At 46.4% G+C, this 24,885-nt stretch overlaps 1 protein-coding gene across 1 annotated transcript in view; it reads left to right on the top strand.

Moving 5' to 3' along the window:
• The window catches only part of plcb1 (phospholipase C beta 1), a 751,388-nt gene extending 727,671 nt beyond the window's left edge, over nt 1–23,717 (top strand). Inside the window, exon 33 of the mRNA XM_078230364.1 lies at nt 21,200–23,717. Within this exon, the coding sequence (XP_078086490.1) occupies nt 21,200–21,430 (231 nt within the window). The 3' untranslated portion in view covers nt 21,431–23,717. The remainder of the gene's footprint in view (nt 1–21,199) is intronic.
• Nucleotides 23,718–24,885: the final 1,168 nt, after the last annotated feature.

Here is a 24,885-nt window from a genome sequence, read left to right on the forward strand (position 1 = left end):
AATCTGTGTTGCTGTGTAAATATTCCCTTTGCATTGATCAAATGCTTCTGAACGGCTCCCTTAATAATACTCCAGTATTTCCTTCCCCTCCATGCCTTATTAGTGGACCCATATTTCACACGAACTTGCTTCTGACCCTCCTAATTCAAAACAGAAAAAGTCAGCGGCTAAAGTAAAACTTACATACGAGGCAGATTATTTTGTTTATAGGCCAGTGACATCAGTAGTTTTAATGCACTCAATTCCTCCGCTTTCCCGATTGCAAATGGAAATCTAAATGAGAAGGGATTGCTTGCCTTTAGATAGTTTTTTTAATGTGTCTATGGGAGATGGGTGCCACAGGCAAGGCCAGTCTTCAGTCTCCACTCCAAATCGCCCTGGTGATGATGAGCCACCTTCTTCACCAAGCCCATGTGGTGTTCGGGGAGCGAGTTCCAGGATTTTGACCCAGCGGCTATGAGTGAACGACCGTGATACAGTTCCGGGCCAGGCTGGTGAGCCACTGGGTAGGGAATTTGCAGGGGAGGTGGTATTCCCGTCCGCACGCCACCCTTATTCTGTGAGATGGTGGAGTTTGGAAGGAGGGCTGTCAGATTATCGCCACGGTCGAGATTTTCATAGAATCATAGAATCCTACAATACAGAAGGAGGCCATTGGGCCCATCGGGCCTACACTGACCACAATCCCACCCAGGCCCTATCACCATAACCCCATGCATTTACCCTAGCTAGCCCGCCTTAACACTAAGGGGCAATTTAGCATGGCCAATCTACCGAACTCGCAAATCTTTAGACAGTGGGAGGAAACGGGAGCACCAGGAAGAAACCCACGCTGACATGGGGAGAACATGCAAACTCCACACAGACAGTGACCCAAGGCCAAAATTGAACCGGGGTCCCTGGCGCTGTGAGGCAGCAGTGCTAACCACTGTGCCAACGTGCCGCCAACATGTTTCCTCTCTCTACGTGTTTTGCTGAGCTGGTGCGGGCCAGGATTCAAGGTTGTTTTCGGAAAATTCTGGTACCTGACAAATTGAAATGATGCAAATGATAGCTCCATGGCCTTGCGGTCATCTCTCACCAGCACGTTATGGAGATAATCGGAGCTTTATAGCTACCTCCTGCCATCACACAACCCACCCCACCCCATCCGAACAATGTTGCTTTCTGTCTACTCTTGTTGCTCTCCAATTAATTTTGCTCCCACATCTTCCTCTGCAATTACCCGCTACAATCTTCTGTGGTTACTGAGGCCTATGTATATGCCGAAAACAATATCCCTATGACCATATTGTTTCCATCTTTTGTAGACCATCTGACTGACGGCCCCAGCTGATTCGATGTTTCCCCTGGCTGGAGGGGTCTAGAAAAATGGGGCATGGTCTCAGAATATTTTTCTTTGTTCATCCGTGGGATGTGGGCTTCACTGGCTGGGCTAGCATTTATGTTTGAGACTAAATCAAACCAAATTTATTGCCCATCCTTAATTGCCTTTGAGAATCATGGAATCATACAGCGCAGAAGAGGCCCTTCGGCCCATCGAGTCTGCACCAACACTTTAGAAACACCTGAACTCCCACCTAATCCCGTTTGCCAGCACTTGGCCCATAGCCCTGAATGTTATGATGTGCCAAGTGTTCATCTAGGTACTTTTTAAAGGATGTGAGGCATCCTGCCTCCACAATCCTCCCAGGCAGTGCATTCCAGACCGTCACCATTCTCTGGGTAAAAGGATTTTTCCTCACATCCCTCCTAAACCTCCTGCCCCTCACCTTGAACCTATGTCCCCTCGTGACTGACCCTTCAAATAAAGGGGAACAGCTGCTCCTTATCCACTCTGTCCATGTTCATCATAATCTCATACATCTCGATCAGGTCGCCCCTCAGTCTTCTCTGCTCCAGCGAAAACAATCCAAGCCTATCCAACCTCTCTTAAATGTTCCATTCCAGGCAGCATCCTGGTGAATCTCCTCTGCACCCCCTCCAGTGCAATCACATCCTTCCTATAATGTGGTGACCAGAACTGCACACAGTACTCCAGCTGTGGCCTCACCAAGGTTCTATACAATTCCAACATGACTTCCCTGCTTTTGTAATCTATGCCTCGATTGATGAAGGCAAGTGTCCCATATGCCTTTTTCACCAACCAACTAACATGCCCTTCCGCCTTCAGAGATCTGTGGACAAACACGCCAAAGTCCCTTTGTTCCACAGAACCTCCTCGTGTCCTACCATTCATTGAATACTTCCTTATCAAATTACTCCTTCTGAAGTGTGTCACTTTACACTTTTCAGGGCTCAATTCCATCTGCCACTTATCCGCCCATTTGACCATTCTGTCTATACCTTCTTGTAGCCCAAGTAACTCCGTCTCACTGTTAACCTCACTGTTAACCACCCAGCCAATCTTTGTGTCATCCGTAAACTTATTAATCCTACCCCCCACAGAGTCATCTATGCCATTTATATAAATAATGAATAGTAAGTAGGTAGAAGATCGACCATGATGAAATTAAATGGGCTGAATGGTCTCCTTGTGTTCCTATATTCTTATCTACTTTCCCCTCCATAATATCGCCATCTCCACCCTGGTCTCAACTTAACTGCTGCTGAAATTCTGCCTTCATTACCTCGAGACTCGCCTATTCCAGTGCCCTACCAGCCTGCCTACCTTCCAGTTCCTGGTCTGGAAATGCCTCCAGATCCCAGATCCTTCCTGCTATCATTCTCCTTCTCTGAAACCTTCTGCAAACCCTTTCATCCTCCAAGAACTAAGCATTCCTTCAACTACGGTCTATTGTACACTCTACACTTCTCTGCCCACGCCATTGAAAAGTTAAAGTTTATTTATTAGTGTCACAAGTAGGCTTACGTTAACACTGCAATGAAGTTACTGTGAAAATCCCCTAGTCGTCACACTCCGGCGCCTGTTCAGGTACACTGAGGGAGAGTTTAGCATGGCCAATGCACCTAATTAGCACGTCTTTCGGACTGTGGGAGGAAACCTGAGCGCTCAGAGGAAACCCACGCAGACACAGGGAGAACGTGCAGACTCCGCATAGACAGTGACCCAAGCTGGGAATCGAACCCGGGTCCCTGGCGCTGTGAGGCAGCAGTGCTAACCACTGTGCCACCCATTGGTGACTATGCCTTCAGAATCTTAGAACCTTAGAAACCCTACAGCACAGAAAGAGGCCAGTTGGCCCATCGAGTCTGCACCGACCACAATCCCACCCAGGCCCTACCCCCATATCCCTACATATTTACCCACTAATTCCTCTAACCTACGCATCCCAGGACATTAAGGGCAATTTTTTAGCATGGCCAATCAACCTAACTCGCACATCTTTGGACTGTGGGAGGAAACCGGAGCACCCGGAGAAAACCCACGCAGACATGAGGAGAATGTGCAAACTCCACACAGACAGTGACCCAAGCCGGGAATCGAACCCAGGTCCCTGGAACTGTGAAGTAGCAGTGCTGATCACTGTGCTACCGTGCCGCCCTGTTTAGATCCTTAGCTCTGGGAATTCCCTACCCAAACCTCTCTGCTCCTTTGAACAGGCTCTTTAAAACCTAATTCTGCGATGCATTTAGCCGTTCACCTGTCCTAATGTCACCTTCTTTGTCTGGGTGTCAACTTTTCTCATTAATTGCAGCTTTTAAGAGGTAATTGATGTCCATTATTACAATCCTTTGTTTATTTCGTAACGTTTAGCAGATTCTGTTTTACATTACTGGCTTGTTGCTTAAAAGCATGCCAAACAGCCAGTTTAACTCAACATGCTCGCGAATTATTAACTGCCTGTTGATATTGTGATTAACTCACAAATCAACTTGTTTTGAGTGTGTCCTTAAATACCTCTTTGAAAACAATGCAAAATGGCAGAGAGCAGAAATTAGGACTTGTACAATTTGCCATCCTGCCACTTTTCATTCAGCGTTCTTCACAGAATATACGGATAAATCGGAGTCAAAAATAAATTATTTGCTCAACTATATAAAAAATAAAAATGGCCGCTGAACATCCATGACCAATTAATTCAAAGCAAATTCAACAATTCCGACAAAATCTGTTCCATTTCGTAATCCTTCGTCACTTTTGTTTTAAATCTTGCAAGCAGCGTCATGTAGTGAGATTTGGCAGTAGTTTGAGGATCATAGACTCACTGGGCGCGAACTTACCACCTGTTCACACCACGCCCACACTGCAGCGAAGAATTTGGAGACATGCCAAATCTCAGTTCACTGCAGTGGGATGGGAAAATCCCACTGGTGTGAACGCTTGGAAATTCTGGCCTTGGAATCCCTACAGTGCAGAGGAAGGTCACTTGGCCCATTGAGTCTGCACCAACAACAATCCTACCCAGGCCCTATCCCTGTAACCCCGCGTATTTACCCTAGCTAGTCCCCCTGACACTAAAGGACAATTTAGCATGACCAATCCTCCTAACCCTCTTTGGACTGTGGGAGGAAACCGGAGCACCCAGAGGAAACCCACGCATACATGGGGAGAACGTGCAAACTCCGCACAGTCACCTGAGCCGGGAATCGAACCGGGTCCCTGGCGCTGTGAGGCAGCAGTGCTAACCACTGTGCCACCGTGCCACCCATCATGCAACATTTCTTGCCAGCTGTTTGAGGAAAGAGGAGCAGAATTATGCCATTCAGCCCATCGAGTCTGCTCCGCCATTCAATCATGGCTGATATGATTCTCATCCCCATTCTCCTGCCTTCTCCTCGTAACCCTTGATCCCCTTATTAATCAAGAACCTATCTATCCCTGTCTTAAAGACACTCAATGACCTGGCCTCCACAGCCCTCTGTGGCAATGAGTTCCACAGATTCACCACCCTCTGACTGAAGAAATTCCTCCTCATCTCAGTTTTAAAGGAGCGTCCCTTCACCCTGAGGTTGTGCCCTCAAGTTCTAGCCTGTCCCACTCGTGGAAACATCCTCTCCACGTCCTCTCTTTCTAGTCAGAGTTACAAAATTGCCCTCCCAGTGCAGTGGGAGTGCAGTGTCAGAAAATTACGGAAGCCCGGATCACAATTGTCCACCATGGAATGGAAAATCACAGGGAGCGCACCCACAATAAGTGTGCCTGGAAGTTTATTTATTAGTGTCATGAATAGGCTTACATTAACATTGCAATGAAGTTACTTTGAAAATCCCCGAGTCGCCACACTCCGGCACCTGTTCGGATACACTGAGGGTGAATTTAGCATGACCAATGGGGCACCAGGGTGACACAGTGATTAGCACTGCTGCCTCACAGCGCCAAGGACCCGGGTTCGATTCCCGGCTTGGGTCACTGTCTGTGTCGAGTTTGCACGTTCTCCCCGTGTCTGCGTGGGTTTCCTCCGGGTGCTCCGGTTTCCTCCCACAGTCTGAAAGATATGCTGGTCAGGTGCATTGACCACGCTAAATTCTCCCTCAGTATTACCCGAACAGGCGTCAGAGTGTGGCGACTAGGGGATTTTCAAAGTAACTTCATTGCAGTGTGAATGTAAGCCTACTTGTGACAAATAAACTTTAACTTTAACCAGCACATCTTTTGGACTGTGGGAGGAAACTAGAGCGCCCGGAGGAAACTCACACAGACACAGAGAGAATGTGCAAACTCCGCACAGACAGTGACCCGAACCGGGAATCGAACCCAGATCCCTGGCGCTGTGAGGCAGCAGTGCTAACCACTGTGCCACCGTGCGGAGGCTCCAGGTGTAAAATCGGAAGTGATACGCTTTATAAAAGGACGAAAGTTTCGCCACAGTAAATTTCAATCACTGCAAGGTTACTAAATGTGCTTCCCAATTATGCACTAAAGAGCTGTCATTCTCAGCTTACCACTGCGACCGTCCACTTCATTTTAATCTGGAGAGCCACGCTGCTGCACAGTGCCAGGAGCAGATGGGTCAGGGATCCAGGCTCAGCAAGTCAGACTCACCAACTCTATGGCAAAATTAAAATATTAATCAGAGGCTTCGTGAGCTTTACCAGGAACTCAGCAAGCAGATTGTTAGCTTTGTAAGTAGGTCGCACATTGTGCTGAGCTATCTTGCTTTGTCCTTAGCCATCTGGTATCATGAATCAATGTCAGATGGATGAAAATATATCCAAGAAGGTGACCTTGGGAAGTGTACTGGTCCACTGAGCTTAGACCACAAGAGCTTTACTCTGCTTCTGCAGGTATATTTTAAGGAGAACTCGAGGAGCGGTAGTAATTTTTGGAACGAGGTTCTGTTCTGGTGTTGCATTATTAAATTATTTTATAAAGAGCAGCTCATAATGTACTTAACACACCATCATTACATTCAGAAATTCAGTTTAGTGAACTGCATCCTACCACACTCTACTAAGGTATATACGCCCACCACTGTGACACCTTAAATGCATTATGAAGATTGGAAACATGCATTTAGAATTGCCTCTCCCAAAAGCACACTGAAGAATTTCACGTAGACCATTTTTAAGTGTAAAAATCCACATTGTAACACAGCACAAAATTGCTTATAATCCAAAGTACTTATTTGGAGCATTTATTCGCCAGGCTGATTCCAGGGATGGCCGGACTGACGTATGAGGAGAGATTGACTAGGTTAGGATTGTTTTCACTGGAGTTCAGACGAATGAGGGGAGATCTCATCTAGACTTACAAAATTCCACAGGACTAGACAGGGTAGATGCAGGGAGGATGTTCCCGATGGTGGGGGTGACCAGAATCAGGGGTCACAGGCTGAGGATTCGGGATAGACCATTTAGGACGGAGGTGAGGAGACATTTCTGAACCCAAAGAGTGGTGAGCCTGTGGAATTCATTTCCACAGGAAGCAGTTGATGAAAAAACATTGAATGTATTCAAGAGGCGGCTGGATATAGCACTTGGGGCAAATGGGATCAAAGGTTTTGGGGAGAAAGCAGGATTAGGCTATTGAGTTGGATGATCAGCCATGATCGTGATGAATGGCGGAGCAGGTTCGAAGGGCCGAATGGCCTCCTCCTGCTCCTATCTTCTATGTTATATTTCCATTAATCTTTGAGTTGCAATGTGCTCCATGTCCTCTATGAATACAGGTTAATGCACCTTAAAAGACAGTATCTGCCTTTAACAGTCATTATATGGATATGTGGAGGGTAACAGTAGTTTAGTTTTTAGGTTTTTTTAGTTTATTTATTCGTGTCACAAGTAGGCTTATATTAACACTGCAATGAATTTACTATGAAAATCCCCTAGTCGCTACACTCCGGCGCCTGTTCGGGTACACTGAAGGAGAATTTAGCATGGCCAATGAACCTAACCAGCACATCTTTCGGACTGTGGGAGGAAACCAGAGCACTCGGAGGAAACCCACGCAGACACGGGGAGAACGTGCAAACTCCGCACAGTCAGTGAATCCAAGCCGGGAATCGAACCCAGGTCCCTGTCGCTGTGAGGCAGCAATACTAATCGGTGCGCCACCATGCCAACCTAACTCTCTTTTGGCTGTGCCATCGCGCCCATTGGAGGGCAGGTCCAATTTGAGGACTGAGCATCATTAAGAGTGTGACTACGTGCCAGAATGGATGTCTCACTGGGCTATGCTCACCCAATGTTGGGAAGCTCCAAGCCCAAACCAGCTGGCCAACCCTGTGGGCGAATTGGCAGGCAAGATCAAGGGGCAAGAAGGAGGAGGTTGCGGGGAAGTGGCGAGTGTTGGGCTTTAGGTTTGGGTCTCACACACAGCCCACATTATTCTTCTGGAAGCCACAAGAACACCACTGCACCATGCTGGCCATTATCTCACAAATCTTTTATTTGGAGGTTTCTCCCCCTTCATCACTTTCTGATCAGTGGGTCGTTGGTTACATGAGTCACTTGGAGAAGGTGGAACTGTTTTGCTTGGAGATGAGAAGGTTTGGGAGGAGATTTGATTGAGGTGTTCAAAATCGTGAGGGGGTCGGCACTGATTTGATTTGATTCATCATTGTCACATGTATTAACGTACTGTGAGAAGTATTGTTTCTTGCACACTATACAGACAAAGCATACCGTTCATAGAGAAGGAAAGGAGAGAGTGCAGAATGTAGTGTTACAATCATAGCTAGGGTGTAGAGAAAGATCATCTTAATGCAAAAGGTAAGTTCATTCAAAAGTCTGATAGCAGCAGGGAAGAAACTGTTCTTGAGTCTATTGGTATGTGACCTCAGACTTCTGTATCTTTTTCCCGATGGAAGTAGGTGGAAGAGAGTATGTCCAGGGTGCGTGGGGTCTTCGATTATGCTGGCTGCTTTTCCGACGTAGCGGAAGTGTAGGCAGAGTCAATGGATGGGAGGCTGGTTTGCGTGATGGACTGGGCTTCATTCACGACCCTTTGTAGTTTCTTGCGGTCTTGGACAGAGCAGGAGCCACACCAAGCTGTGATACAACCAGAAAGAATGCTTTCTATGGAGAAACTGTTCCCATTAGCAGAAGGGTTGAAGAGTCAGTGGACACTGATTTAAGGTACTTGCCAAAAGAACCAAAGATGACGGGATGATGGGAAATACTTTATCGAGTGGCTATGACCGAGAATGCATTCCCTGAAAGGGTGACAAAATCAATGATGATTTTCAAAAGGGTTTTGGATAAAGCACGTGAAGGGGAAATAGCAGAACTATGGCGAAAGTGTGGTGCAATGGGACCAGCTAAATTCCTCTTGCAGAGAGTCGGTATGGGCTCAAACAGGCCGAATGGCCACCTGTAACCATTCCATGGTTCTATTCAATGACTCTACCAGGGAGAATTGGATGGAACATGCACACAGGGACCTCAGTGGGCATTGTGCCTGACTCTGCCTGATTCCAGCAGGCACTTGGGTCACCCAACAGAAGGCCCCAGTACGTGCGGCATGGAGCAGGAAGTGGGCATGGAGTTCATTGGGATAATGTAAACTCCGCCACCAGTCTGTCCGTGGGTGAAGTGGCGACTGTGCTAATGGCACCAACTACAACGTGCTTGTATCCCAAGTGTGAAGCACCGCAAAGCTGAGACATCATTAATGGCAGGTTGGTGCCATTTGGCACAGGGTTTGCAATGCAACATCCATCGCTTCATGCTCAGCACTACAAGTGACTGCCAACCTTCAGAGTTGAGAAAACTGTTAAAATGAACCATTTATAACCAACGCACGCTGACTAGAACCCCATCAACTGGCATTTCTATCACATGCTTAACATAGCTGTGAAAAGAGTGGCCAGGATTCTCCAACGTTCACGCCAACGGGATTCTCCAGTCCCACCAGCAGCGCATCCCTGTCCGTAGGTTTCCCACTGGCATGGGGGTGACGTCAACGGGAATTCCCATTGACAGTGGCGGGATCAGAGAATCCCGCCGCTCGCAAACAACGTGCCACCTCCCGCCTGCGGGAAACAGGTGGCTGGGAGGCCGGAGAATCTCGCGCAACACCCTAAGTTTCCTTGATGGATATGCACGTATGAAAGGTCGATTTCCAACATCGTATGGCCTGTGAGAACGGAAAGTTTGGCGCTCAGCCAAATCTCCATCTGCTGCAGCGGGACCGGAGAATCCCAGCCGCGGAGGAGGTCAGAGAATCCCAGCCCTCTTCATGGCAAAGGTTAACTTCAGTTAACTAAAACCATCACTGCAAATTTCGCATCCTGCCCAGTGGGAGATTGCCGAGCCGATAGCTATGGGGTCAAAGGTCCCTTCAGTCCTACTGTGATTTTGGTGGAATATGTGGTGAGGGGATGGCGGGTGGTGATGGCCCAAGTCTAGGACATGGCACCTGGACGGCATGGTGGCACAGTGGTTAGCACTGCTGCCGCACAGCGCCAGGGACCCGGGTTCAATTCCAACCTCGGGTCACTCTGCAAAGATGTGAGGGTTAGGTTGATTGGCCATAGTAAATTGCCCATAGTGTCAGGGGGACTGGCAGGGTAAATATGTGGGATTAATGGGATTGGGTCTGGGTGGGATTGTGATCGGTGCAGACTCAATGGGCTGAATGGCCTCATTCTGCACTGCAAGGATTCTATGACTCTGTTTGCGTGGAGTTTCCGCATTCTCCCCATGTCTGTGTGGGTTTCCTCCGGGTGCTCCGGTTTCCTCCCGCAGTCCAAGGATGTGCAGGTTAAGTGGATTGGCCAAGCTGAATTGCCTCTTAGTAAGAAGTTTAACAGCCTGGAAACCAAGATAGAGTGCCGTTGCCTCTTAGTGTCAGGGGTATTAATAGGGTAAATACGTGGGGTTAAGGGGATAGGACCTGGTTGGGATTGTTGTTGGTGCAGACTCAATGGACCGAATGGCCTCCTTGTGCACCGCAGGGATACTATGATTCTAACATATCATCGTGCACCCAAATGGCCATCCTGTTTTGCCTCTACAGGTTTCACATATCCTATAAGATCTGCTCAAGTATTATGAGCTTTTACCATCTCGGGTCGCTAAACCATTACACGGGAATGACCGCGTCTGGGGAGAGAGAACGTGGCCCACGTTTCGAGGCCTTGATGACTCTTGGGGTGGGATTTTCTGGCTGCGATCACCCCAAAACCGGTAAAAACCCTGCATGAGGTCAATAGACATGCTCCCCCCCGCCTCCTCCCACAGCCCACTACGATTCCCGTGGCGGGCGAGACGGGAAAGTTCCACCCCTGATCTGAGCACCCCCCTCCCCCCCAAGACTCAAAAAGTTGGCTCTATTCTCTCTCCACAGATGCTGTCAGACCTGCTGAGATTTTCCAGCGTTTTCTGCTTTTTGTTCCAGATTCCAGCACCCGCAGGCATTTGCTTTTATTGTTCCACGGGGGAGGCATTGAAAATTCACAGGTTGATTGGCATTTGTCTGTGCTGTCGCTGAAGTGGCTCGTTAGTCATTTGAGAAGTGTTAACTGATTCATTGTTACCGGCGTATTGTGGCTGGCTTCATCTTTCTTTCGCTGCTTACAAAAGAAGCTTTGGAACGGGAAGAAAGAATACGGACTTAATAATGGAGAGTGTCAGTCATCAGAAAACAGAGCACAGTCACACCAGGGACCGGGATGGGATAAAAGGAATGCCTCATCAAACTGCATGTACGTTGACAAATCACAGTGCAGTGCGAAGTTACCATTCTAAATAAAACCCGCTACCTCTTGCAATCAACGGTCTGAACAACCTCTATACCCCAATTAATGGACAGTCAGTGTTTTTTGATGAGTTCAATGGGGGCCTTAATTATTAGTAACGCACTGTCTGAAGTTAGTGGAGAGCAAATTGATTTTTAGTCTGTGCGGAGTCTGCACGTTCTCCCCGTGTCTGCGTGGGTTTCCTCTGGGTGCTCCAGTTTCCTCCAAAAGACGTGCTGGTTAGGTGTATTGGCCGTGCCAAATTCTCTCTCGGTGTACCCGAACAGGCGCCGGAGTGTGGCAACAAGGGGATTTTCACACTAACTTCATTGCAGTGTTACTGTAAGCCGACTTGTGACACTGATAAATAAGCTTAAACTTAGATCTGTTAAATTTAATTAGATAACATTTTCAGATGTCGGATATGACATTGACTCTAATTAGGGGCAGGATCTTCCTGTGGAGTTTGCACGTTCTCCCCATGTCTGCGTGGGCTTCCTCCGGGTGCTCCGGTTTCCTCCCACAGCCCGAAAGACGTGCTGGTTGGGTGCATTGGCCGTGCTAAATTCTCCCTCATTGTACCTGAACAGGCGCCGGAGTGTGGCGACTAGGGGGTTTTCACAGAAACTTCATTGCAGTGTTAATGTAAGCCTACTTGTGACACTAATAAATAAACCTTAAAAAAGAATCTCAGTCCCATAGGTACACTTAAAAATTACACTCAAAGGATAGCTACCAGATAGCCAGATGATAACCTTTTTTGTATAATATAACTCCTTCCCCCACAAATATTGTTTTTAATCATACTTGCGAGAGAATTGTACTCTGGACATGGGGGTCTGTGATGTATTCATGGTCAACTGTTTATGTTGATATCTATCACCGGATTTTGCACATTCTGCAAACGAGTTGGTCTTTGAGGATTAGGAGGTATCCTGTTAGAGGCACAGAGAGTTTAAAGTTTTTAACTTATTAGTCACAAGTAGGCTTACATTAACACTGCACTGAAGTTACTGTGAAAATCCCCTAGTTGCCACACTCCAGCGCCTGTTCGGATACACTGAGGGAGAATTCAGCATGGCCAATGCACCCTAACCAGCACGTCTTTCAGACTGTGGGAGGAAACCGGAGCATCCGGAGGAAACCCACACAGACACGGGGAGAATGTGCAGACTCCACACAGACAGTCACCCAAGCCAGGAATGGAACCCAGGTCCCTGGCGCTGTGAGGCAGCAGTGCTGACCACTGTGCCACTGTGCCGCACACCAGTTGACTGTGGATTTAAGTGAAGGCAATGCCTGAGTGTTTGGAGAGGATATTCTTGGAATTGAGGGAAAGGAGGGAAATTTCCCGTCCCACCCACCACAGGAATTGTAACCAGCGGGCTGCGGGGTGGGGGGGGGGGGGGGCCATACAAAGGTCCGTTGACCTCAGGCGGGATTTACCGGTTTTGGTGTGAGCACGGCCGGAAAATCCCATCCAAAGTGTATGATCAATGAAGAGGTAAATGAAGCTGCCCTGAGTGTGTATTGTTTTTGTACCTTCATTCTCTCCCCACTACAGTGGGAGGAATCTCACAACCACCATTTGAACCCTTCATCCATGGCCTTCATCATCTTTCCACCAGCCAATGGGCTCATAGGATCATTCAAGAGCAGGAGGAGGCCACTCGGCCCATTTGAGCCTGCTTTGCCATTCATGGCAGTTCTGATTGCAGCCTCAACTCCCACTTAACCTGCCTGCCCCATGGCCCTTGGCCTTCTTCTCAATCAAAAATATGTCAAACTTAACCTGGCACTTACTCAATGACTCAACCTCCACTGCGGAAGAGAATTCCAAACGCTAATGACCCTCTGAGAGAAGAAATTCCTCCTCATCACCTTCTTAAAGGGTTTAAGTTTAAAGTTTATTTATTAGAGTCACAAGTAGGCTTACATTAACAATGCAATGGGGAAGGCAATGGTATTATCACTAGACTACTAATCCAGAAACTCAGCTGATGTTCTGGGGACTCGGGTTCGAATCCCTCCACGGCAGATGATGGAATTTGAATACAATTTTAAAAACTCTGGAATATAGAATCTACTGATGACCATGAAACCATTGCCGATTGTTGGAAAAACCCATCTGGTTCACTCATGTCCTTTAGGGAAGGAAATCTGCCGTCTTTACCCGGTCTGGCCTACATGTGACTCCAGAGCCACAGCAACATGGTTGACTCTCAACTGTCCTTGGGAAATTAGGGATGGGCGATAAATGCTGGCCAGCCAGCGACGCCCATGTCCCAAGAGTGAATAAAAAACAACGCGGGGAGAACGTGCAGACTCTGTACAGACAGTGACCCAAGCCGGGAATCGAACCCTGGTCCCTGGCATTGTGAGGCAGCAGTGCCACTGTGCCGCCCATTGGGAGAGAAATGTAGAGATAACATTTAGTGACCTATCAGTGTTGAACAATGCAGTGGAGAAAGAGGGCATTCGGCCCGCCATGCCTATGACAGCCCTTTAGTAGCGTCAGGTCGCAGAGGCAAAAGCCTCTCAGATAAACACAGCAAAATGTTGATGTGCAATTAAAATGAGGTTTTATTGCTGGGGTATGAGCGGAATAATGCTTCAGTGACAGGTGGCACTCCCCAAGGACCCTGTGTTCCACAATAGTAAAGTTCAGTTACAGGAGGCTGTCAGTTAACACAAGTCCACTGAGGATTCCTTCAGAATAAGACTTTCTTGGAACACAAAAGCTCTTCTTATCCTTGAGAAACATAAGGAGGCATTCATAGTTTATATCAAAATAGTCTAATTTCCTCTTTTCAAAGGCTATTTCTATACTTTTAATTCAATTAAAATACTTGCATATACCTTCTCTGAAGCATTGCAAAGCACTGAATATTTTCTGATATGGCGTATCCATTTTTTTTTGCAAATAAACAAACTTTATTCAATAATGTTAGTTATGTAATATCATAGAATCCCAACAGTGCAGGAGGAGGCCATTCGGCCCGTTGAGTCTGCACCGACCACAATCCCACCCCCCCCCCCCCCCATCCCCATAAGCCCATGTTTTTACCCTGACACTAAGGGGCAATTTAACGTGGCCGATCCACCTCACCTGCACATTTTTCAGGCTGTGGGAGGAAACCCAGAGCACCCGGAGGAAACCCACGCAGACACGGGGGAGAACGTCCAAAACTGCACACAGTCACCCGAGGCGGGAATTGAACCCAGGTCCCAGGCGCTCTGAGGCAGCAGTGCTGACCACTGTGCCACATATCCAATGTAGAAAAAGGGAATGGATTCAGTCAGTTATATGCCGCACCTTGCTGCCAGAAAACGCCACAGAAAATTATTAGCCCAGCATTTAATTTCAGATTTAACTCAGTTTGCGTCGAGCCTGTTGGGATTTCAGGTCATGCATTTGGCAGGACATAGAAGACTGAGCGAATTAACATTCCAGGGAGATGACCTAATCTACTCCAACAAGAAAATAAAGAGATAAATATAAAATCGCAAACTGATGACAGCTACATTGCAGAATCGGATCTGAAGTTTGGTAAGGTCTCAGGGCAAAAGCATTGCAATTTACCAACATACGTGACACTGCAATTTAAGTTGAAGTTTATTTATTAGCGTCGCAAGTGGACGCTAATAATTAGGATGCTACCGGGACTTGATGGTTTGAGTTATAAGGAGAGGCTGGATAGACTGGGACTTTTTTCTCTGGAGCGTAGGAGGCTGAGGGGTGACCTTATAGAGGTCTATAAAATAATGAAGGGCACAGATCAGCTAGATAGTCAATATCTTTTCCCCAAGGTAGGGGAGTCTAAAACTAGAGGGCATAGGTTTAAGGTGAGAGGGGAGAGATACAAAAGTATCCAGAAGGGCAATTTTTTCACACGGAGGATGGTGAGTGTCTGGAACAAGCTGCCAGAGGTAGTAGTAGAGGTGGGTACAATTTTGTCTTTTAAAAAGCATTTAGATAGTTACATGGGTACGATGGGTATAGAGGGATATGGGCCAAATGCGGGCAATTGGGATTAGCTTAGGGGTTTTAAAAATAAAAGGGCGGCATGGACAAGTTGGGCCGAAGGGCCTGTTTCCATGCTGTAAACCTCTATAACTCTAAATAGGCTTACATTAACACTGCAATGAAGTTACTGTGAAAATCCCCTAGTCGCCACGCTCCAGTGCCTGCTTGGGAACACTGAGGGAGAATTTGGCATGGCCAATGCACCTAACCAGCATGTCTTTCATACTGTGGGAGGAAACCGGAGCACCCGAAGGAAACCAACGCAGGCACGGGGAGAACAGGGAGACAGTGATCCAAGCCAGAATAGAACTAGGGTCCCTGGCGCTCTGAGGCAGCAGTGCTAACCATTGTGCCACCGTGCCACCCATTTGCAGTTGCTGACCATTCTTTGGAATCCAACGAAAGATAGTTAGATAGGTCCTTGATCAATAAGGGGATCAGGGATTATGAGGAAAAGGCAGGAGAATGGGGATGAGAAAAATATCAGCCATGATAGAATGGCGGAGCAGACTCGATGGGCCGAGTGGCCTAATTCTGCTCCTATGCCTTATGATCTTATGAAAGTTCAGAAGGGTCATAGAGCTGAAATGTTGCCCCTGTTTTTCTCTTTCCACCAATGCTTCCGAACCTGCTGAGTGGCTCCAGTGTTTTTCTGTCTCTTTTTCTTTAGATTGAGGGGGCAATCTTACCCCTTCCTTGCGACATTAGCTTCTCACAGTTTAAAGAGGGGGGAGAAAAAGCATTTTGTTAATGTGTCCACTTCTGAAAAGCATAGCACACATCCAGATTTGATGAAGATGGTATACAATCTGTGTCTTACTGATGGGAGATTGCATTGCTCCCTTGATTTTACTGGATATTGTGCATGTTTAGGGATATAGGTCATGCTGATATTGACTGCTATTCAACCTGGATTAGATGACTGAGTTAGGTGCTGGTGAGTAATATGTGTAATGGTATAATGTTGGATATATTAATTTAATTCATCTTTAAGAATTTTAACTGGTAATGAATGCGCATTCATTACCAGTTATGAACCTATTTCATATGCATTTTTTATAGACCTAATACAGTCATCTATATGTTGCATTTTTAAGTTATGGAGCACTTGCCGTTTAATGGCCTTTTATGATTATTTCCATGACCTTGTGTGTCCACATTCTGTGACATTTGTTTCTTTGTGTTTCTTGACAATATGCTTCCCTCCCTCCTTCTGAACGTGTTGGTCAAAAATTCATTTTCCTTTATTCATTTGTGGGGCATGGGTGTCGCTGGCTGGGCCAGCATTTATTGCCCATCCCTAGTTGCCTGAGACCAGTTGAGAGTCAACCACATTGCTGTGGCTCTGGAGTCATATGTGGGCCAGATTGGGTAAGGACAGCAGTTTTCAAAAGTTTAAAGTTTATTTATTAGTCACAAGTAGGCTTACATTAACACTGCAATGAAGTTACTGCGAAAATCCCCGAGTCGCCACACTCCGGTGCCTGTTCGGATACCCTGAGGGAGAATTTAGCACCTAACCAGCACGTCTTTCGGACTGTGGGAGGAAACCCACACAGACACGGGGAGAATGTGCAAACTCCACACAGACAGTGACCCAAGCCGGGAATCGAACCTGGGCCCTAGCGCTGTGAGGCAGCAGTGCTAACCACTGTGCCATCGTGCCACCCTTCACCAGATTCCCTTTATTTACAAACTCTATTCCATTCCTAAGAGTGCTTCAGGTACACAGTCAGAATCCGGAATGTCAGTGGCCCTGACATTCCTCGATATATATACACAGGTGAGGCTCCCTGATTGGGCAGGCAATCGTTACCTCAATCAGGGAGCTCATACTCCAAGAGGCTTCCGAATCCTTCCCGAAAGGAACATGAGTGAACCAGATGGGTTTTTCCAACAATTAACAATCGTTTCATGGTCATCAGTAGATTCTTAATTCCAAATTTTTTTTTATTGAATTAAAATTCCACCACCTTCTATGGCGGGATTTGAACCCACGTCCCCAGAACATTAGCTGAGTTTCTGGATTAATAGTCGAGCGATAATACCACTCGGCCATTGCCTAGTTTCCTGAGCCTAGTTTCGGGCCTAAGCACTGTGCAGTCAGCGAAAGCCTGGACCCAAAGGCCCATAGGTCCAGGAAAGTTAGCCATTGGATCTCTTTGGCATCTTCGGGGTGGGCTGGCAGCGTCGATCACGCTTTAAGGCAACTCTGAGTAGGATCATCAATGTCAGCTTGTTAGCTCCCGAGCTGCGGCCCAGAGCTAAGCCCTGGAGGGATGGGTTGGAGCAAGTTACAGAGGTGAAAGGGTAATGTCCAGTGCTAAGGATTCACTGGAGGAACCGGCTCCTCCTTCCACAGTTATATTTTTAATAAAACAAAAGAATTCTGAAATCCACTGGCAACTGCTAACTAAGCCTATTACGCTTTCTCTGGAGAAATTCCAGTGAAGGATCCTTCAATATAGACTTTTGGCCCTTAATTATATTCAAGAGGCCCAATGCAAGGCTTGAATGTCTGTGCTGGATTGGACGCAGCAAAATGGGGGCAAGGTGTACCTATTTCTACCCCATTAATTTCTTGATAGGGTTCCATGGAGATGGAATCCCCAGAGTGCAGAAGGAGGCCATTCGGCCCATCGCTTCTGCTCTTTGGAAGAGCATCTTATCCAGGCCCACTCCCTCCCCCCCCCAAGCCCTATCCTCATATCATCGCACATTTACCATGACCAATCCAACTAACCTGCACATCTTTGGACACTAACGGGCAATTTAGCAAGGCCAAACCACCGAACCCGCACATCTTTGAAGTGTGGGAGGAAACCGGAGCACCCGGAGGAAACCCATACAGATACGGGGAGAATGTGCAAGCTCCACACAGACTGTCACCCGAGGCAGGAATCAAACTTGGGTCCCTGGCTCTGTGACGCAGGGTGGATAGAATTACTGATCCACTGAGGACTCACTCACATTGGCATTTTGTTTCAATTCACAGCTTGCATCCATTGTAGACCAATGGCAAACTTTATTTTCCTCATGTTCTCCAGTGACCAAAGAGCAGCACATGCTTCTTTGTCACATGATAAACAACTAAAGTGGGTCAATCCTTGAAATATTGCCATTGAAAATAGTACTTCTGCAGAACTGGGGCGGCACGATGGTGCAGTGGTTAGCACTGCTGCCTTACACACCAGGGACCCAGGTTCAATTCCCGGCTTGGGTCACTGTCTGTGTGGAGTTTGCACGTTCTTCCCCGTGTCTGCATGGGTTTCCACTGGGTGCTCCGGTTTCCTCCCACACTCCAAAGGTGTGCGGGTTAGGATGGATTGGCTATGCTGAATTGTCCCATAGTGTCAGGGGCACTAGCCCCTGCAAATGCACGGGATAATGGGGGTAGGGTGGGACTGTGATCAATGCAGACTTGATGGGCCGAATGGCCTCCTTCTGCATTGTTCCCATTGAGTGGTGCTCCAATACCTCATGCAATATCCGTGTGGGAAGCTCTCTGCGTGATTTATTACGGGGCAATGTGGCGAAGGCACTGTCAGCTGTCTGTATATGTGCCACGACTTTGACTGCAAGCAGGTGTAGGGATATTATTGACAAAGAGGCCAAATGATTTCGCAATGCAGAGCCAAGGGAGTGGTGAAGGTGGAGGGGGGAGAGTGGGGGGAAACAAGGACCGTTAATGCAGAACAGCTTGGGTTTGAGTGGATTGGGAAGGTGAACAAGAGAGTTTCAGTAGATCCATGGCCAGTCTTGCTTCCCCCTTTTGCCCTGCCATCTTTGAAGATTCCCAGTTGCTGCTTATCCTCGGTTGACTAGGCTGCTACTGGGGTACACCAGTACACTTAAGCAACACACACAGCTATAACACATGGAGAAAGCTTGGTCAGGGCACCCTAGCTATGACTGCAACACTACATCCTGCAATCTCTCCTTTCCTTCTCCATAAACGGTATGCTTTATCTGTATAGTGCGCAAGAAACAATACTTTTCACTAATACATGTGATAATAAATCAAATCAAATCAATTCCAGCTTTGAGTCACTGTCTGTGTGGAGTCTGCACGTTCTCCCCATGTCTGGTGGGTTTCCTTCGGGTGCTCCGGTTTCCTCCCAAACTCCAAAGATGTGGAGGTGAGGTGGATTGGCCATGCTAAATTGCCCATGGTGTCGAAAGATATGCAGGTTAAATGGATTAGCCATGGGAAATATCTGGGGTTACAGTGATAGTGTGGAGATGCCGGCGTTGGACTGCGGTAAACACAGTAAGAAGTTTAACAACACCAGGTTAAAGTCCAACAGGTTTATTTGGTAGTAAAAGCCACACAAGCTTGCGGAGCCCCAAGCCCCTTCTCACCTGAAGAAGGGGCTTGGGGCTCCGAAAGCTTGTGTGGCTTTTGCTACCAAATAAACCTGTTGGACTTTAACCTGGTGTTGTTAAACTTCTTACTGTGGTTACAGTGATAGGGCAGGGAAGAGGGCCAGGGTAAGATACTTTGTCAGTGAGTCAGTGTAGACGCGATGGGCCAAATGGCCTCCTTCTGCACTGTAGGGGCCCTATGATTTCCTTACAACTTCTTTGATTGATTTTGCCAGCGGTTTTGTGCTGTGAGCTGATACCCCACTAGGTAGTGGCTGAAAATTGCCAAGTCCACTTTGCATGGGACCCTTTTATTGAGGCAGATTGCAATCCAAATGGAGATGGGAGAATCCCATGCTCCAACCAACGTGGAAAATCATCTTTATTTATTTAATTTTCTCAATTTCCTCCTGGCCTCTGTTTCACACCAGGTTCCACCACAAAACTTGCTTTGTGTCTCTGCACTGTGATTCAGAAAGAATGTTCCCGATGGTGGGGGTGTCCACAGCTAGGGGTTATAGTTTGAAGATAAGGGGTAAACCTTTTAGGACTGAGGTGGGGAGAAATTTCTTCACCCAGAGGGTGGTGAATGTGTGGAATTCACTACCACAGAAAGTAGCTGAGGCCAGAACGTTGTCTGATTACAAGAAGAAATTAGATATAGCTCTAGGGGCTAAAGGGATCAAGGGATATGGGGGGAAGGGGGGATCAGGATTTTGAATTTGATGATCATAATGAATGACAGAGCAGGCTGGAAGGGCTGAATGGCCTACCCCTGCTTCTGGTTTCTATGTTTCTATGAGGAACACCAATTGAACACTGATGGGCGAATGTCGAGCGAAACCATAACAAAGATCAAAGCCTTCAAAGCCATTCAAAACAATCAAAGCCTTCGGTTGAGAATGAGGGGAGAAAACTGGCAACAGATCTCCATCCCGTTCTATATGTGGCACCATTAGTTGGGAACCAATACTGTTCCATATTCCAAGCATCCCAATCATCAAAACACATCTAGAATATTGTGTACAATTCTGGTCACCACACTACCAGAAGGATGTGGAGGCTTTGGAGAGGGTACAGACGAGGTTTACCAGGATGTTGCCTGGTCTGGAGGGTATTAGCTATGAGGAGAGGTTGGATAAACTCGGTTCATTCTCACTGGCATGACGGAGGTTGAGGGATGACCTGATAGAGGTTTACAAGATTATGAGTGGCATGGACAGAGTGGATAGTCAGATGCTCTTTCCTAGGGTAGAAAAGTCAAGTACTGGGGGACATAGGTTTAAGGTGCATGGGGAAAAGTTTAGAGGAGATGTGCGAGGCAAGTTTTTTACACAGAGGGTGATGAATGTCTGGAACGCGCTGCCCGGGGAGGTAGTGGGAACAGGCACGATAGCGGCATTTAAGGGGCAACTCGATGAATACATGAATAGGATGGGAATGGAAGGATACAGACTCCATAAGTGCATAGGGTTTTAGTTTAGGCAGGCATCATGATCAGCGCAGGCTTGGAGGGCTGAAGGGCCTGTTCCTGTGCTGTACTGTTCTTTGTTCTCCATTCTTTGTAACAAATGTTGACCTGAACTGAAAGGATTGAGTCACCTAGAAATGTGTTGTTTTATGTTGGCGTGCACTTACCCTGGACACAAAGGTCCCGCTGTGCAATAAAGAATTCGTAATTTGTTTGTCTGCAGAATTGACGGCCTCTCTCTCTCGTTTGCAGTTACAGAGTGATCTTGATCAAGAATACCAGGACAAGTTTAAGAGGCTGCCATTGGAAATCCAAGAGTTTGTACAGGACACGCTGAAAGGGAAGTTCAGTGAAGATGGAGATCACAGTCTCCCAGCTCCCACCCTCGCACCTGACAATGGGAAATTAAACCACAAGTCATGCTCAAACGAAGACGATTTAGAAGACGACAAGTCGGAGAAAGTCTTCGATACATCACTCTAATAGGCAGACCCCACCTTGAAACTGTGTTACGTCTTTTCTTTTGGAGGGGGCGCGGTTGTGGCAGCCACAAAGAATGTAGGCAGGGGAGCAAGTGCTTTGAGTGCAAGTCTGCGTTCTGGAAGACCTACCCAAGCGTACAGTGCAGTGTCAGGGTCTGTGTGTGTGTGTGTGTGTGTGTCTGTGTGTGTGTGTGTGTGTACAGTCAGTCCGAGTGCCAGTGCGAAACTAATTGTACAGTGCCACCCATTTCACTTGAAGAACCATCAAAGAAGAACTTGGGACCTCGAGCACTTGATAGGCCCAAGCTCACCAGCCACGTATCCATAACATTGCATGATTGCACCGTGGGAAGAAACCTTTGCTCTAGTTGCAGGCACGGGTTTGCCACTTGTCTTTGCTTTATACATGAAGTACACTTATCTGAAGAATTGTAAATTGCTGCGTACTTTAATGTTGGCATTGCTGAATTAAGAATTTGCTTAATATAACGGGAGTTTTGGTCGTGCACCCTCTAAAACTTTCTGTATAGCTTCGTCCAGTATATTCAATGGGAAACAAGTTTCAGGGATGCATGCTTGATGGAAGTATTATGGTTCTCACTGTGGATCCTTTAAAATATAACTGTAACAGGCAGTTTTTGTCGTGGAGCTTGTGCTGTATTGTACTTTAAGGTAGCTTTACAGGGTAAAAAACGTGTCTTTGACTTGTGTGTACAAAGTAAAAGTTACATCAATATCACAGTTTTTTCTAAACCAAGATTGTTATTACAAGTTAACGTGAGTGACGTAACGGGAAGTCCTTATATCCAACTGCACATTCAGAATATTGTAACTTGCTACGCATCGAAGTCATTTGTAAAATTTGTTTTTGTACAATACCAGTGGCTGTAAATATCCTGAACCGAATGGGACAGGGCAGGGGGGGGGGGGGGGGGGGGGGGGGGGCAGGCGAAAAGAAATGCAAACAAGTCATTGTATTAATGCACTTTGTGGATGAAATTTTAATTTCAAAATTAAACACTGAAAATGCGGATACTGCTAATGATTAATTATCACTGGTAACTTTAAGTGAAACGGCACTATAATGGACAGTCGCTTCGACAATTTGTGCGACCTGAATTCTTTGGCATTTGGCACTATTCACCCAATGCCATGTATCCCCAGCACGCAACAGATACAAGTGTTGCAGCAGCTAAATTGGCAGGGTAGGTGGTTTCAGATTTAAGGGACTATTTTATGGCAAAAACATTTTGATGTTTACAGTGGCTGCTCAATCTATGGGATACAAGAATCCGAAGTCTCTTGTATTTCCACTCAATTTAATGTGTGTGTAATTATTCCGAGCGACGACATTTCATTGCCAGTATTGGCGCAGTATTTGTCTAATATGACATCAATGTAAAACATTCTCTTTATTTTTATACAATTTAATGTGCCATTCTAATAAAAAAAAACACCATCGCCATGGGTCGAGCTCGCTCAGAATTGACGATGGGGTATCTTTCTTTTAACCTTTTATTGGTTTTAACTGTAACTTCATCGCAAAAACAGAAATTCATAGTTTTATTCCATCTCTATCACGCCCTATAGTTTTCAATGGTTGTAGTGGAATCGCGTGTGTGTGTAAATGTGTGTCTATATATACATATATATAAAACATACACATACATACATACACACATGCTATACGTGTTGTGTAACGTTACTTGAATTAGATTTGTTGAATCTAACAGAAGGGTTCTTATATGATGTGAAAGTCTTGTGCCTTTGAATTGTTTGCCTTGTTCTGTATCTGTCTAAGTGGAATATTCAAAGTACTTACTGTGGAAATCTGTATTTATGGGCTGTTCTGTACTGAACTGGGTTGTATGTGAATTTCCTTTAACAACTACAAACACTACACCATGCGTTCAGCGTTAAATGCGGGTCATTTTTGGATGAGGACATTGAACAGGACATTTTCAGTTCCGATGGGCGACTAACAAAACGTGTATTAACAGTGAGCGTAGCCTAATTCCATTTACCTCGCTGGTCATACTAATCTGTGCTCTAATATTGTTCAAATGTTTTGACTTCAAGTTGACTGTAGAATAACAAAATGTGACAAAGGGAACACTTCACACAACAAAAAGGATGTAAATAATATTGTCTTCGACGATGATAACTTGTTCCGAAATGCATATTCAAATTTTGTATGAATTCTATGCAATTTTCTGGCATGATGTTTCTTCCACTCGTAATTTTATGTGCATTCATCCGTTACAATGGAAAAATAAAACTTCTTTGAACATGGGTTTCTGCGTGTCACCATTGCAGGAATACCTGCTATGTATTGCCTATTTAAAAAATATATATCATAGAACCACTACAGTGCAGAAGGAGGCCATTCAGCCCATCGAGTCTGCACCGACCCGGGCCCAATTCCCACAACCCCACATATTACCCCTGACACTAGGGTCAATTGAGCATGGCCAATCAACCTAACCCGCACATCTTTGGGCTGCGGGAAGAAAGAAGAACACCCGGAGGAAACCCACGCAGACACGGGAAGAATATACTGTTGTTTATTTTGGGAAATAAGACTGACAAAGACATGAATAAATTATGGATGGGATTTTACAGTCTTGCTCGGCTTGAAATCATAAAATCCCGCCCGAGGTCAACGAACATTCCCATTGTCTGCCCCTCACCTGCTCCCATTCCCGTGGCGAACGGTAAACTTCCGGCCTACATTTTTTGAAGTTTATTTATTAGTGTCACAAGTAGGCTGACATTAACACTGCAATGAAGTTACTGTGAAAATCCCCTAGTCACCACACTCCGGTGCCTGTTCGGGGACACTGAGGGAGAATTTAGCATTGGCCAATGCGCCCTAACCAGCACGTCTTTCGGAGTGTGGGAGAAAACCGGAGCACCCAGAGGAAACCCACGCAGACACGGGGAGAACGTGCAAACTCCACAGGAATCAAACCGTGGCGCCGTGAGGCAGCAGCGTGTCACCGTGCCGCCCTGTGACAATGCAGCTACTGTTTCAACTCTTTGCAAATGTTGGGAGAACCCAGGGTACTTCATCCAATAACAGATGTTTCTCAGAGTTTAGCGAGCAGAAATTGGGCCCTTTAATACACTGCGAAAACTGTGTCAGATTTAGGTCTTAGTTACTGACATATCAAAGATCCCTCTGCATTGTTTACAAATTAAACACAAACTAAATGCAGTGGCAGTCCAGCACATTGGAGTCCCAATGAACATTTCAGAAAGAACAAATCATGTAGGTCCGTTGAGGAGAACACTGCAATACTGTCAAAGTTTGGGGAAAAGTTATGTGGTGCAACTGAAGGGATCTTAAAAGCCTATAGTACTAGTTTAAATCATAGAATCCCTACAGTGCAGAAGAGACCATTCGGCCCATCGAATTTGCACCAACTCTCTGACAGAGTATCTTACCCAGGCCCT

Source organism: Mustelus asterias, chromosome 15 (assembly GCF_964213995.1).
Source record: "Mustelus asterias chromosome 15, sMusAst1.hap1.1, whole genome shotgun sequence".
Lineage (NCBI taxonomy): Eukaryota > Metazoa > Chordata > Chondrichthyes > Carcharhiniformes > Triakidae > Mustelus > Mustelus asterias.